The 15,514-nt window shown below is 32.3% G+C and overlaps 1 protein-coding gene and 1 non-coding gene across 4 annotated transcripts in view; both read right to left on the minus strand.

The window, feature by feature from the left end:
* Window positions 1-841: 841 nt before the first annotated feature.
* On the minus strand, window positions 842-944 carry LOC124089401 (U6 spliceosomal RNA). Its single transcript, XR_006850731.1, has one exon. It is a non-coding gene; the product is annotated as a U6 spliceosomal RNA (small nuclear RNA).
* A 1,529-nt stretch (window positions 945-2,473) lies between these two features.
* Window positions 2,474-15,514, minus strand: part of Eed (embryonic ectoderm development) — a 30,458-nt gene continuing 17,417 nt past the window's right edge. Inside the window, exons 8-13 of one of the 3 annotated variants that reach the window (XM_046439358.2) lie at window positions 14,899-15,032; window positions 12,501-12,606; window positions 10,713-10,787; window positions 4,024-4,182; window positions 3,191-3,264; window positions 2,474-2,809 (exon numbers count right to left, since the gene is read on the minus strand). In XM_046439358.2, the coding sequence (XP_046295314.1) occupies window positions 2,683-2,809; window positions 3,191-3,264; window positions 4,024-4,182; window positions 10,713-10,787; window positions 12,501-12,606; window positions 14,899-15,032 (675 nt within the window). In that variant the 3' untranslated portion in view covers window positions 2,474-2,682. The remainder of the gene's footprint in view (window positions 2,810-3,190; window positions 3,265-4,023; window positions 4,183-10,712; window positions 10,788-12,500; window positions 12,607-14,898; window positions 15,033-15,514) is intronic. The other 2 variants (XM_046439360.2, XM_046439359.2) reach the window with 2 other exon arrangements.

Here is a 15,514-nt window from a genome sequence, read left to right on the forward strand (position 1 = left end):
CAAGGAATTATATCAAATTTTTTTTTTGGTTTGGTAAGAGTTGCTGTATGGCCTAAAATATGGTCTATCTTGGAAAAGGTTCCATGAGATTCTGAGAAGTATATTATTATTGTATAAAATATTCTATAGATGCCTGTTAGGTCCATTTGATTTATATTTTTAACATCCATAGAGTCTTTACTGAGTTTTTGTCCAGATGAGCTATCTAATGGTCAGAGAAATCACCCAGTATTATTGTACTAGGGGCTATCTGGGGCTCCAATTTGAGTAGTGCCTTTTATGTAATCAGTTATGCTCATACTTGGGGCATAAACATTTATTATTGTTATATCTTCTTGTTGGATTGCTCCCTTTACCAATGCAAAGTGACCTTTTTTCCTTTTTCTGATATAATTTTTGTCATATGGGAGTAGCTACTTCTGCTTGTTTTCAGACTCCATTCACATGGTATATCTATCAATTTCCATCCTTTCACTTTCAGCTTGTGGCTGTCTTTGATATGTCTCTTACAGACATATAGTTGGGACCTGTTTTTTAATCCACTTTGCCAACTAACATCTATTAATTGGAGAGTTGAGACAATACACCTTCAATGTCAAGATGTTTATTAACTTCTGTCATTTTATTGTTTAGTCTTGTTTCTCATTTGCTTAGCTACTCTTCAAATGAGTTTTTCTGTGAGCTCTGAAGCCTTTTCAATTTGTTTAATATTTAAGTTCTGTAGTGCCAGTTTACTAGTCATGAGTTCTTTTATTAGGGCTTGTAGAGTTTGTACTGAGAAATCAGAAGCAATTGTGATTGGCTTGCCTCTTAATATGACCTGGTGTTTTTTCTCTTGAAGAAAAATATGGAACATTAAAAAAAAAAATGTGTCATCCTTGTCCAGGAATCATGCTAATCTTCCGTTTATCTTTTCAATTTTAGTGTATGTACTGCCAAAGCAAGCTCAATTTGTCATTCTTCAGTCTTCTTGATCACTCAAAATATTTGATCGTTTTTCAAGGTCTAAGAGGAGATGCCACCTTTGTGGTTTGCTTTCAGCTTTCATGGAACAAAGCTGAGAATTCAAAATATTTCATTTTCTGCTCATGCAGGAAAAAAATTACAAAAAAAGATATTTCTAAATTATTAGATGAATCAGAAGATCATGAGAGGCAGACATAGCACTATACTCTAGAGATAGTGACAAAACTGATTGTGTAAGTGAAATTTCAGCCTGTCTTCAGATGACCTACATTGCAGAATTTTTCCATTCAAGAAGTGAATAATATGTTTCTATGAAGGAACATACACTCACCCAGTTAGTCATGTAACAGGAAGGATTTCACCTTGCAGTATTTTGCCATAATAAACTGGACCACCTTGCTTTGCTAAAAGGATGTCACAGTACTATCTTTAGTGTTTATGCATCAAAATTTATTTGCTTTTGGTTTGCGACTTAAGAAGGATCCATTGGATGCAAAGATGATAAATGTTGATAAAGTTTTCCTGTTTACTAAGAGTTAAAGCACTGTATTTCAGGGAGGTAGACCTTGCTTCAGAGACACGACACTGTCCAATACCATACAAGTATACAATATCAAAACCAAATTTTAAAAATACAAAAAAGAAAATTTTATTAATCCTTTTAAAAACTTGACAAAATTCAGTCTTCCATATTTTACCCTGGCCTGGCTCACCTCACCTTACCTCTACCATAGTTTCATGACTACTCAGGCTTTCTTCATTCTGCTTCAGGTTGGTTAACATTCGACATGTGATCGTGGTCCTCTTTGGAGATTTTGTTGTTGTTCACAAATAAATGCAACATGCTCTATGTCTGAGACCAAAACCCAACTACCTTCCACCCTATGAGATCTACTTAATCTCACTTAGCCTATTGGCTACCATTTTAGAAATGAGGCAATAACTCACTACATGGACATACTCCCTGTATCTTTCATTGTTAGACCGTGCATTTAAACAGTATGTCCTCTCCTTTGTTCTAATAATAACATTTCCACTAAGTTTACTAATGGTCCAATTACAAATCTACTGACAAGAAAACATATGTTCTAATACTACTGAATTTTAAATATAATTACTTGTGGAATCATCACAGAAGAAATCACTAAAACTATAAAACCATAAAACATATAATAGCCAATAATCATAAAATATACTTAGGGCTTATTATTTGGCAAATAATATTCTAAATACCCCAAATACATTAAAATAATTTGCTTCTCATTTTTGTGGTAGTATTATTCATTTTACACATGAGCAAACTAAAGCACAGAGATGTTACTTACCCAAAGTTACACAGTGGCAGAGCCAATATTTAATTTCAGCTTAGTTGTAGAGCCTACACTTAAATCTCTACATTAAATTGCTTTCTCCAGTTAAGAAAAAAAGATCATCACAAATAGATTAAGCTATAATTTTATAACTTTCAACTTGCTTTCATCATAGTGAAAATAAAATAACACACAGCTTACAAAAATAAATTTTTATTAAAAGCAGTAGAGTCTGAGCAGGAAGACAGTACAAAGAATGTAAACAATGTAAACATCACTACATTCAGCTCAGCCTGATTGAACGCTGAAAAACAAGTCTAAATGCTCTATGTGCTCTTGCTAGCAAGATACATTAATTCTATTTTACACAGACAACACAGTCTAATTTTGAGTAGGAAAAAATATTTTATCGAAGTCGATCCCAACGCCAAATACTGGCATCATCACAAACTGCTATAAGAATGCTGCTATCCCTGCTAAAACTGGTTTGTCGAATAGCAGCACCACATTTATGATGAGTCAGTGTTGTACATCTAGGGAAAAAACATGACAAGAGGTTAAATATTTTACATTATACTACCAATATCTACCTTTAGAATGAATAAGAAAATAAACAGATACCAAGTCTCTTTAAAAAGCATTTAAAACCAGACTATCTTCATTAAAAGTTCAATCTCAAATCTCATAAAATTTGGGTATATTTTAAACCCAAGCGGCACCATATAATTTTTACAAGTATCACCAAGGTGCTCATTATTAAAATAAAAAAATACTTGTAACTCTGAAATTTGTAAATGTTAAAATGTTATTTAAGGATGATACTGCAAGTGTCAATATTTTTTCTATATTTGCATAAAACTTTGGGGGGAATAAGGCAGAAGTCTTTAATATTATAGAAATTTCTCAATACTTACTTGGCTTTATGAGGATCTTCTACTTCTAAATCCCAAACATAAAGTTTGCCAACCTGATTGCCCAATGCAAGCATCTGTGTAAACATTTTTAAAAACATCAAATTAATAAAATCACCATGCTCCAAGGCATTCAACAATCCTAAGACAACTTTCTTACTTCAGAAAAACCTCGGCTCCAGCCTCTGACTGCGCTCTTGACTATTTCTTTGGATCTTATATTCCTGATTTGTAAATAGGAATAAGAGCAATTAATATTTCACAGGTGTCCTGAGTAAAATAAGAAGGCACTTCACAATTTTATGAAGGGCTTTACAGTTTACATTGTAATGTGGTACTCTTTTTTCTGCCCTGCCTTAAAGAATTATAGCAACAGTTGTGGAAAGCTCTTCCAAAACATGTTTTTCTTTTCTTTTTTTTTTTTTTTAAAAAAAAAGAGATGAATACCCAGTTAATTTGTTACCACAGAATCCTAACAACAGATTTCTTTAACATTTTAGGTAACTAGTAACTAGTATTTAACCTGTCTTCCATGCTGATTTTCCTAGGAAAAAGCTACAGAAGTAATTTAACATTCCAATCACTAAAATATTAAATGTTAGTAACAGTTATTATGGAATGTAACCTAAATTTAACTACTGATACCAAACTGCCAATTTTATTTATAACAGGCATTGCAGATGGTATACAGAGCCCACAATGGCAGAATTTTTTAATCAATACAAAACATCAAGATAGATTCTTAGAGTAAAAAGAACATGGATATAACAGAAAAAAGTTAGAATTACAATGGAGTATAAGCCAAATAATTTCAAAATGTAAAAATATGCTGCTACCTTTTGCCAGAAATCCATAGAAAACCTCATGTACCAAATGTCACACTGGCTGTAATCAAATCGCCCAAGAATAGTCACATTAGACTCACTAGGTTTAATTTTATCTATATCATCTTCCATTTTGCCAGGTTTCCAGCATACAATGGCATTTTCACAAGACTAAAAGAGAAAAAAGAAAAACAAGTATTAATTTTAGAACTGAATTTTAAAAATTTAAAACAAGACTATTATTTTAGAATGACAAGTCAAAGAATGTGGTTAATCCAGTGATACACATTCATTTGTATACAGTCAACGTCCACATTTGAGTATAAGAAATCTGATCAACAAAATTAGACAATACAAAAAAATTATGTTGTTTGGAATATTCATGTTGGAAGTCACAATTTCTCTTCATAATCAAACCACGTTCAGCTCTAGATACTTTGGTACCCAGAGATACTTTGAAATTACATTTCAAAGGTATAATTATAAAAACACTGTATTAGAATACATGGCTTTTCAATATCTGGTCCTTCTTTTTATCACCAGTTTCCCCAATTTTCCAACTTATTTCTAATCCTTTATTGCATTCTTCAACCACAGTGTCTGTACCACCTGACAGGTAACAGATATAATGAATTCATTCAATGTGCCTTGAAGATCAGGTTTGAAGTAGGGCAAAAGGAGGCAATCAAAGCAGTAGTTTAACATCAAGACACCGACATGTGGATGGGCTCAAATGATATGAAGTTATACTTCTCTTATCATATAACACTGACTCTTTGTGCACACATTCCTACTTAGGCAGGAACTGGTAAAGAATACAATGAAAAGAAAATTTCAAAACTGTGGATGTCTTTCATATTATTAATTGGTAGAAGCCAGACATGCTGACAAAAATCTTCTGATGAATTGGATAGTTCCTCACCAAATTACATTATACAGCACAACCTCAATAACACCAGATTAAGAAACCTTGGTTTAAGTAAACAGTGCTCCCTGGATTTTGCTGTGCAGCTTACACTATCAAAGGCGGTAACCCTGCAGCAAGGGTAACTGGCATTTAAACAGTTTAACCACATGGTCATAAGAAGATCAGAATGGGATAATACTTTTTCTTTTTTTTTTTTTTAATACCATGGATTGAACCTAGAGAGGCTTAACAACTGAGCCACATCCCCAGCCCTTTTTTATATTTTATTTAGAGACAGGGTGTCACGGAGTCGTGTAGGGCCTTGCTAAGTTGCTGAAGCTGGCTTTGAACTAGCAATCTTCCAGAGCTACTGGGATTACAGGCATGCACCACCATACCTGGCAGGACAACACATTTTTTTATTCTTTTTCAAATTTTTCAAACATAATGCTGTATGGTATATGTTACACAAGTTCTTAACTACAAAGTACCCTCAGAGATCACCTTAGCTTGATGACTCTTGAACAAGTGTACAACTAGATCAATAATAACTTGTGGAATTTTCTCAGGAACCTCATCGTGACCCCAACCCCAATGAATCAGAATCTCTCAGGGGAAGGCAGAAGCATAAGAATTATAAAATTGTTCTTCATGTACTTCTTACTGTGCTGATAAAGAATATTTTTCCCCCTGTGGTGGGGGATCAAACCCAAGGCCTAAGGCATGCCAGCCAAGCACTCTACCATTGAGCTACATCCCCAGTCAAGAATTTTAATTATTAGAGTCCCGCCTCATGGAAAACTAAAGTAAGGGAAGATAAAAAGAATTTACCAGAGCTGATTCATTACCTTCGAAATCATCTAGGGAGTGTTTTAGAATCACAGATTTCTAGGGTTCTTGTGCCAAATTTAGAATGTTTGGGGGATAAAGTGTAGGAATCTATTTTTACCATGTTCTTCCAGTGATTTTTAACACAGAGCCAGATTTGAGATGACCATTAATATTTAGTCCAACCTCTCACCTAAATTCAGAAATCCTGTCCTTAAGTGTGATTACATTCCCAGTATGGGGAAATGAACCCAGGAGTATGGGTTCTTGAACCACTGAATTATATCACTGGTCCTTTTTATTTTTTTGAGACAGTGTCTCACTAAGTTGCTAAGGGACTGAAACTTGTGTTGTTCCTGCCTCAGTCTCCTGTGTTGCTGGGATTATAAGTGTGCACTACTGAACAACTGGCCAGATTAAGTTCTAAGGGTAGAAATTTAAAGCTACTGGCTTTTTATTGCTGCTACAAAAAAAAAAAAAAAAAAAAAAAAAAGGAGTAGATTCACTTTTCTCTATTAATTCCCCTGAATGTAACTTAAAAGACTAAATATCATATAAAGCAAACAATCTTAAAGGTGAGAAAAGGCAGACAAGTTATGAACCCAGGAATGTGAACCATAAGAGTGTTGAGTTCTCTGGATTTTCTTTATATCCCAGACTGGATGCTAGAGAAGGCAACAAAGCAAGAATGCTAACAAGTAAAGACAAGCCTCTCAAAACAGCACAGAAAAACCCATGACTCATCTTCACTTGAACCTACAAAATCCTGGTAAGGAACCATTCTTAAGTCATAACTAAGTACCTTGATTACATATCCACTGGTATCCCATACCCTTAGCATCAATAAGGTGACTTTCTGGCTGGCCTAGTATCAGAGAAGGGCTAGAGAAGGCCTAACAGAGTCAGGACAGTCACAACCACTCAGTGGTAAGGCCATAACTAACTATCCACACAGCAGTGGAGACTATTAGTTCAGCACTAATGAGGCATCCCAACCCCTCCAACTATGGTTGTATTAACTGAGGCCTAGTAGAAAGTCTGAACTCCCACCCACTAACTGGTAACCACAAGGCTGTGCTCTCCTTCCCCAGCTGAAAAGTATCAAAGAAGCCTACCACAAGGGAAGCTTGAAAGAAGATCTAGAGTCTCATAATACCCTAAATATCCACAAATCAATAAAAAATTACTGGGATACTAAGAATCAGAAAAATCTCAACTTGAAAAAAAAAAAGATACCAATACTGAAGCAATAGATGTCACAATTATCTGATAAGGATTTTAAGGCAGCAATCATAGAAATGCTTTAATGAGTACAAATACATACACTTGAACTAAAAAAGGTTTCAGAAACAGAATATATATGGAAAAATTTGAAATAAAATTGTATTATAATCAAAATTAAAACTTCAATGGATGGGCTGAATAGCAGAAGACAGAGGAGAGAGTTAAGAATTTTAAAAAGAGAACAACAGTAATTATCCAATCTGAGTAAAAAAGAAAACAGACCTTAAAAAAAAAAAAAAAATCCGAGAAACCAAATTAAAGATCTAACATTTCATCAGACTCCAAACTAGGGAGAGGTGCAGGGTTAAAAAATAACTCAAATAATGGTTGAAAGGTTTCCAATCTGAGACAAAAATATGCCCCCAAAACATAAACCTAGGGCTGGGGTTGTGGCTCAGTAGTAGACTGCTCCTGTAAGCATGTGTAAGTCTCTGGGTTCAATCCTCAGCACTACATAAAAATAAATAAATAAATAAAATAAAGATATCATGTCCATCTATGACTAAAAGAGTAATAATAATAATAATAATAATAATAATAATAATAAATCTATCAAAGATTCAAGAAGGTAGTGAACGCTAACAAAATAAATCCAAATAAATCTCCATTCAAATTATACTCAAACCCCAAACTACAAATATATTCATGTTCAATCTAAAAACTAAAGACAAAGGAAAAATGGTGAAAGCAGAAACAAAAAGAATGCCTTATCTACAGAGGAGAAAAATTTCCAGAAGATTCCTCATCAAACCAAAGGGGGGACAAATACTTTTTCAATAGTTAAAAAACAAAACCTAAAAAACTGTGAAGCCAGAAAACTATATTTAGTGACTACATCCTTCAAGAATGAAGAAGAAATAAAGCCATTCTTAGATGAAGGAAAACTAAGAGAATTTTGTCAACAGCAGACCTACCTACAAGAAGTTTCCTGAACAGAAGGAAATTATTTAAGGAGTCATCTTGGCATTATGAGTATGGAAGAACAGAAAAAGCAGGATGAGTAGTATGTAATACTCGCTCCCTTTTCTTTTGGGTTTTCTAAATTATATTTGATGACTGAAGCAAGATTCTGATGTGGTTCTCAATATAAAGCAAATATTTAAGAGTTGTAAATGAAGAATAAAGGAATGAAAAGTCATACATTTCACTTGAATTGATAAAATACCAATACAAGGATGACATGTTACACATATACAGTAAAGCAACCACTGAAAAAAACCCAGAGAGAGAAATGAAAACAAAAACATATAAACAAAAATAACCAATCCAGCAGACTAATATAATTACCTAAGTTAAGGCTTAAATATAAATGGTCTAAATAAATCAAATAAAATAAACCACCAGAGAGGATTAATTACAAAATGACTCAATTATATGTAATCTATAAGAAACTTACACAACAAACAGATGTTAAAAAGTAAAATATTACATAACAATAAAAGGGTAAAGCCACCAGGATACAGCAATACCAAATATATATGTACCGAACAACAGAACTGCAAAACCTGTAATAGAATTGTCAGGAGAAAGAAAAATCTACAATATAGCTGGAGATTTAATCATTTGTCTCTTAGTAAGTGACAAAACAGTATACATAAAATCAATAAGACACAGAAGAATTTAACACCATCAACCAATAGCATCTAATTTTCACAATACTTATTCTTTTCAAACTCCCATGAAACATATCTAAAATAAATTCACAGAACTTCTTTAAAAAAAGAAGATACCAATAAAAATTAAAACATAAAGAGCAACAAAATAAAAAGTTCTTTGAAAAGATCAATACTGATAAAGCTCTAGAAAATGACAAAAAAAAATACAAATTTCAAGAATAAAACAGGTTTTATCATTAGAGACCCAGTAGATAGTCCCAATTCATTTATATAAAGTCATTATTACTGATACCCAAACCATATTAAAATAACAAGGAAAAAAAATTCAGGTAAGTTTAATACTTCATGAATCATCCACAAAAATACTTAGAAAATAGAATTTTACGACATATAAAAGAAATTATACAGCATGACCAAGTAGGGTTTATTCTAGAGAAACAAGGCTGGATCAATACTCAAAAAATAGTACAATCCACTAAATTAACAGGCTACAGAATAAAGAAAAAAACATAATTTTATCAACTTATGAAGAAAAAGCATTTGACAAAAATGAAACCCATTTGTGGAAAAACTCAAAAATTTAGGAAGAGAATACAATTCTCAACTTGACAGAGAATACCTAAAACAAAACAGAACAACAATAATAACAAAAAAATCCAGCTATTAATTATGAGACTATAGTCAAAATGTCTGTTCTTAACATGGTTATTCAACATAGTACCAACAGTTGAGTTCATCAGTGCAATAAGGAAAGAAAGAAAAGGCATACAGATCATATAGGAAAAAAATAAAATTGTCCTATTAATAGATGACAAGATGGTCTACATAGAAAATCCCAAGTAATCACAGAATCAACAAGAACAAAAAAAGTTCTTAGAAAAAGCAATTTATTTAGGTTGTAGGATTCAAGATTAATATTCAATCAATTGTATTTCTATAGACTAGTTATGAACTCATGGAAATGGAAATTTAAAATACAATTTATAATAGCTAAAAAAGAGAATAAAGAATACTTAGATGTAAATCCAACAAAGCACAAACAAGGACTTGTATGCTAAAAGGTATAAATGCTGATAAATACAATTTAAAAACTAAGTAAATGAAAGACATACAATATTTATGGATTATAAAACTCAAGATATTACTGCCCCTCAAAATTACATATAAGTTAAACATAATTTCAATCAAAATCTCCCTCATCCCAAAAAGAAATCCCAATAAGATTTTCTTTTTTTTTTGGTAAATGTAGACAAGATTCATTCTAAAACTTATATGTAAAGGCAAAAGAACTAGAATAGCTAAAAACAATTTTGAAAAAGAATAAAGCGAGAAATCAACCTATCCAATTTCAAGACTTATCATAGTGCTACAATAATGAAGACCATGTATGTAGTGATGGCACAGAGACAGACATACAGTTCAATGGAACAAAGTATGTTCAAATAATTTTTGACAGGTACAAAAGCAATTCAATGGAAGAAGCATAGTCTTTGAAAAAATAATACTGGAGTAACTGGGTATGTATAGGGAAAAAACTAACTTCAACTTGAACCTCGTACTTTTTACAGAAATTAACTCAAAATAGATCATACATTTGAGGGAAAACATAGCAAGAAAACAAATAAAACAAAAGAGAAAATCTTTAAGGCCTAGGACTTAGTGAAGAGTTCTTAGACACAACATTGAAAGCATTGTCTACAAAATTTTTTTAAAAAATCAAAAATTGAATTTCATAAAAACTGAAGACATTTTAAAGACCCTGTTAAGAGGATGAAAAGCTACAGACTGGAAGAAAATATTTGCAAACTATGTATCTGACACAGGAGTCATATTTAGAATATATTAACAACTCTCAAAACTCAACAGTAAAAACAAAACAAAACCAATCCAATTAGAAAATGAGTAAAGATATGAAAAGACATCACCAAAAAGGATATATGGATGATAAATAAGCACATGAAAAAGATGTTCGACAACACTAGCCATCAGGGAATGCAAATTAAGACCACGATGAGATATCACTACACACCTATCAGAACAGCTAAAATAAAAAATAATGACAATACCAAATGCTGGCGAAGATTCGGAGACACTGGATCTCTCATACATTGCTGGTGAGAATGTAAAATGGCACGGCCACTCTGGAAAATAGTTTTGGCAGTTTCTTAAAAAACTAAACAAACTTAACCATGACCCAGCAATTGCCCTCCTAGGCATTTATCCCAGAGAAATGAAAAACAAGTCCACACCAAATCCTGTACAAAATCATTAATTAGCAGCTTTATTTGTAATAGCCCCAAACTGGAAACAACCAAAACAACCTACAATAGATGGTTAAATAAACTGTGGTGGTATACCCATACAATGAAATGCTACTTATCAATAAAAAGGAGAATTACTGATATAAGCAACAACTTGGATGGATCTCCAGGGCATTACATTGAGTGGGAAAAAACAATCTCAAAAGATTCCAAACTATTACATTCTTGAAATGACAAAATTCATGTGATTAAAATAACAAGAAACTACACACACATTATAATAACAGTGTCAATATCCTGGGTTTGATATTGTGTTATAGTTATGTAAAATATGACCATTAGGGGAAATTGGGAATTGATCACACTGGACCTTTCTGTACTTACTATCTTTGAAACTTCTTCTGAATCTAAGTATTTCAAGATCAAAAGTTTAAGGGGGGGGGGGGGAGATAAACAACAACAGTAAAACTATACCCATAGGAAAAGAAAAAAAAATAAATTAGGTTCTGGCCCAAGAATACATGAATATCCTGAAATCCGCATCAAGAAAAGAAACGAAATAGCAATTTTTTCCAAATCTGACAATCCAAATGTTCAAATAACATCACCAATAACTTCTCTCAATTGCCATCTTAAAATGTGTGTGTGAAAATTGAGCCCTCAGTATCTGTAAGAGAATGGTTTCAGGATGCCCCCAAATACCAAGTACTTTATATAAAATGGCACAGTATTTGCATATACCCTACACACATCCTCCCATAGACTCTATTTATCTTTTGGCAAAGGGGATTGAACCCAGGGGTGCTTTACCATTGAGCTACATTCCCATACCCTCCCTTTTTTTAAATTTAAGACTCAATCTCACATCTCACTAAGCTGCTGAAGCTGACCTCAAACTTGCCATCCTCCTGCCTTAGCCTCCCAAGTGACTGGGATTACATGGGTATGCCACTACACCCAGCATTCCCATATACTTAAAATCATCTCTAGATTACTTATAACATCTAATGCAATATAAATGCTATGTAAATGACTGTTATATTGCATTGCTTAGAGAATCATGACCAAAAAGTCTGTACATGTGCAGGTTTTTTTTTTTTTTTTTCCCAATCAATGGTTGGCTGAATGCAGGATGTGGAACCCATGAATATGGAAGGGTATACCTACATCCATCAACATGTTAGAGCAGGATATGCAGGATGGGGCTATAGCCTATAAACCAACCAACTCCAGCCTCCTGTTTTTATAAATAAAATGTTATTGAAATAGACACAAACATATCAATAAAAAAAGAAACACTGTTGGTTTTAATTATTGGTTATTTTGCAACATCATCAAATATCAGAAAACACTATCACCTTATAAGCTACATTTCTCTTACTAGAGCACAAATAATTGTATTATTCCAAAATAAGTTTTCAAATCTACCAAAATATTAGACTTTGAGAGTCAAATTTCCCTTCTAGTATTCATTTTAACCAAATGAATTTGCAAAGTTTCAAACACACACACACACACACACACACACTCACACACTCGCACTCTCTTTCTCTCTCTCTGAAAGTACAGCTTAACTGCAGTTTCTTTTCATACCTTGGAAAGTATCAAATCGCCTAACCATCGCACACAATCAACATAATTCCTATGTATGTCTCTGGTAGAAAAGTCAGGAAAGTGGATTTTCTGGGAAATAAATGGCCTGAAGGAAAATAGAAATGTAAAAAGTTAAAAGAAAAAAATATATTAGAAATGACACTAGTTTTAATTTTTGAATTTATAAAACTCTTTTTTGTGGTATGGCCAGGGGCCTTTTGCATGCTGGCTAAGTGTTCTACTACTGAGCTACATCTGTAGCCTGACTTATAAAACTTTTAAAAATAAAATGTGACTATCAATTCCTCTGTTTCCAGACAACTTATATTTCAATCTGTTTACTGAAGAGTAAGTCTCCATTTTTCTTTCTCTATTTTCTTCCGTTATCAATTTTCAATCTTATTTTTGTCCAATGATATTTAAAAAATAAAATTGTACTACATATGACCCCAAATTAATCCATTTAATTCTGAGTATCCTAACCAATAAAAAATAAAGAGATCTGATGGCAGGGGTGAAATTTTCCCACAAAAGTACACTAAACTACTTATTTAATCCTTTAAAATTCAGCATTAACAGTCTATGAAAGTTAACATACTTAAGATAGCCATCTTTCTGGAAGCAATGAAACATCATCTCAAAGTCAGCTACAAATAAATTTACAGTCCTGCCTCAAGAAATAATTTCTGAAAAAGCCTTGCAGAAATCTGATAAAGACCTTTCCAAATAATTTCTATATTTAGGAAACTAAAATGTGACTCCATTTCTTCCCTTAAAGACACTTCCAAGAAGACAATGAATAAGATAAGCTGCTACCAATTCTGAAGTTACTGGTTTTAATACTACACCTAATATTTCTAATCTAGTAAATAGTTCAGTTTTGTGTGTTTTTGTTGTGCTACGTATAGAACCCAGAATTCATATATGCTAGGCAAGTACTTTACCAGTGACTGCTTCCCCAACCCCAAGAGCCGGTTTTTATACTGAAATAATTATAGAATTACACATCATGAATTAATTGTCTTAGTCAATTGACATGTTCTCTTCTTACATTTGCCCTCATATGTAAAAAGCATGTTGGGCTGTATTATCTGGTATAATGCTTCCAATTCAAATTCTGGGAATTTGTTAAAACATTCAAATGTTATTGATGATTGGACATAAATTTTTAACTGTTACACAATTACATTAAATGCCTTTAAGTCAAGTACATATTAAAAGTCTTATGATTAAACTCCTTCAAGGAGAAAACCAGCACAACTCAATATTATTTTCTGTAAACTAAGAAATATAATTTGTATTTATTTCAAAAATATACAAAATAATTTCAAAATACAAATTCAACACCATATTAGTCTGTGCTCTTTTAAAGTAGAATTCTGAAAGTTGTATTTATTCTTAAAGGTCACTAAGGTTTGATGAGTGTACTCAAATGTAGCTTACAAATTTAACTATTATTAATATAGTTTGCAAACCAGAAGATAACCTCTAGCTCTTTGCTTAAACAAAAAGGCAAAGTTAGTATATGTAAACATATGTTTAAAATGAAAGTGTTAATGACAGCCTAATGTAATGCTTAAAAAAGTTAGCTGCATTAAGAATTCAGGCATTTCCAAAACTGAGACATTTCAAAAACACAAGGAAGTTACAAAATTGCCCACCACGGGCTAGGGTTGTGGCTCACTGGTAAAGTGCTCGCCTAACATGCACGAGGCACTGGGTTCAATCCTCAGTACCACATAAATGTAAAATAAAGATATTGTGTCCACCTAAAACTTAAGAATAAATATTTAAAAAAAAAAAATTGCCCACCACACAGTATCATGGAACAAGACTTCTGAATTTAAATTTCCTCTATTTAATGAAGTGAGATTCATTAAAAAAAAAAAAGTTATATTATCATTATTCTTTTTAAATACATTCTATTATCTTGAATTAGAACTTACTGATGTGTCTTTTACTTTATTCTATTAATACTGTTAATATGTGGGGCTGGGGTTGTGGCTCAGTGGAACAGCACTTGCCTAGCATGCATAAGGCACTGTAGGTTAGATTCTCAGCACCACGTACAAATAAATAACAACATCTAAAAAATATTTTTTAAAAACTGTTACATGTGTAAATTTAAAAGGTTAAGTATATGCATAGCTAAATAAAAATCAGTAAAATATGCTACTAAATGAAGGCAAAAACAGTTCTAAAGGGATTGTAAAAACTGAGCCATAAGCATTAAAAATAAAAGGTTTCCATTTAAAAGGGGTGAATTTTATGGCAGATAAATTATACCTAAAGGTTATTAAAAGGCCTTCTAAACTTAGAGTTGGGGATTTATTGAACAATTCAGGGAAAAAGTAAAACACATTTATTCAACAGCACAATAAAGCATATTAACTGTTACCTGTTAGTTTTATTGGGGTTATAATCATAAGATTCCTTAATTGCATTCATCATTCTCTTTGAATTGATTCTCCAAAGTTTAAGGGAGTGATCCATACCACAGGACATTATTTTTTCACCCAAAAGGTCATAATCCTATATGTAAAACAGAAAAGTTTAAATTAAGTATAAAAATTACCATCACAAATTGTATTTGTCCAATTTTCACCTAACACAGTGAAAATTGTATTTCAAATCAAAACACTAACTCCATTTTGTTTTTCATCTATGTAATCCATAAATCACAGTTTACTACTTCCAAGATTTAAAGTTTTATTTGGTTTGTCACCAGAGTAAATGAGTTCTTATAATATGGAAGGCCAGAAAGTAAATTATGTGAATTTTACTTTTATTTATTCCATTATATTAAAGTATTCCCTTTGTTTGATTTTCAAGGTATATATTGAGTGCTGAGGTAAAATTATTATTTTATGACACAAAAAGCTGAAGTTTCATTGCTTTTCTTATCCAAATCCAATCAAGAAATTCAATTGATATCTGAATTTGAACCTATGAGTCCTTAAACAACTCAGATTTTATTTTATACTAGTAAATCAAAACATTTCAAAGTTATATTG

The sequence above is a fragment of the Marmota monax genome, unplaced genomic scaffold (genome assembly GCF_021218885.2).
Source record: "Marmota monax isolate L192 unplaced genomic scaffold, Marmota_monax_Labrador192_F-V1.1 WCK01_AAM20220418_F8-fsc00096, whole genome shotgun sequence".
NCBI classification, from domain to species: Eukaryota; Metazoa; Chordata; class Mammalia; order Rodentia; family Sciuridae; genus Marmota; species Marmota monax.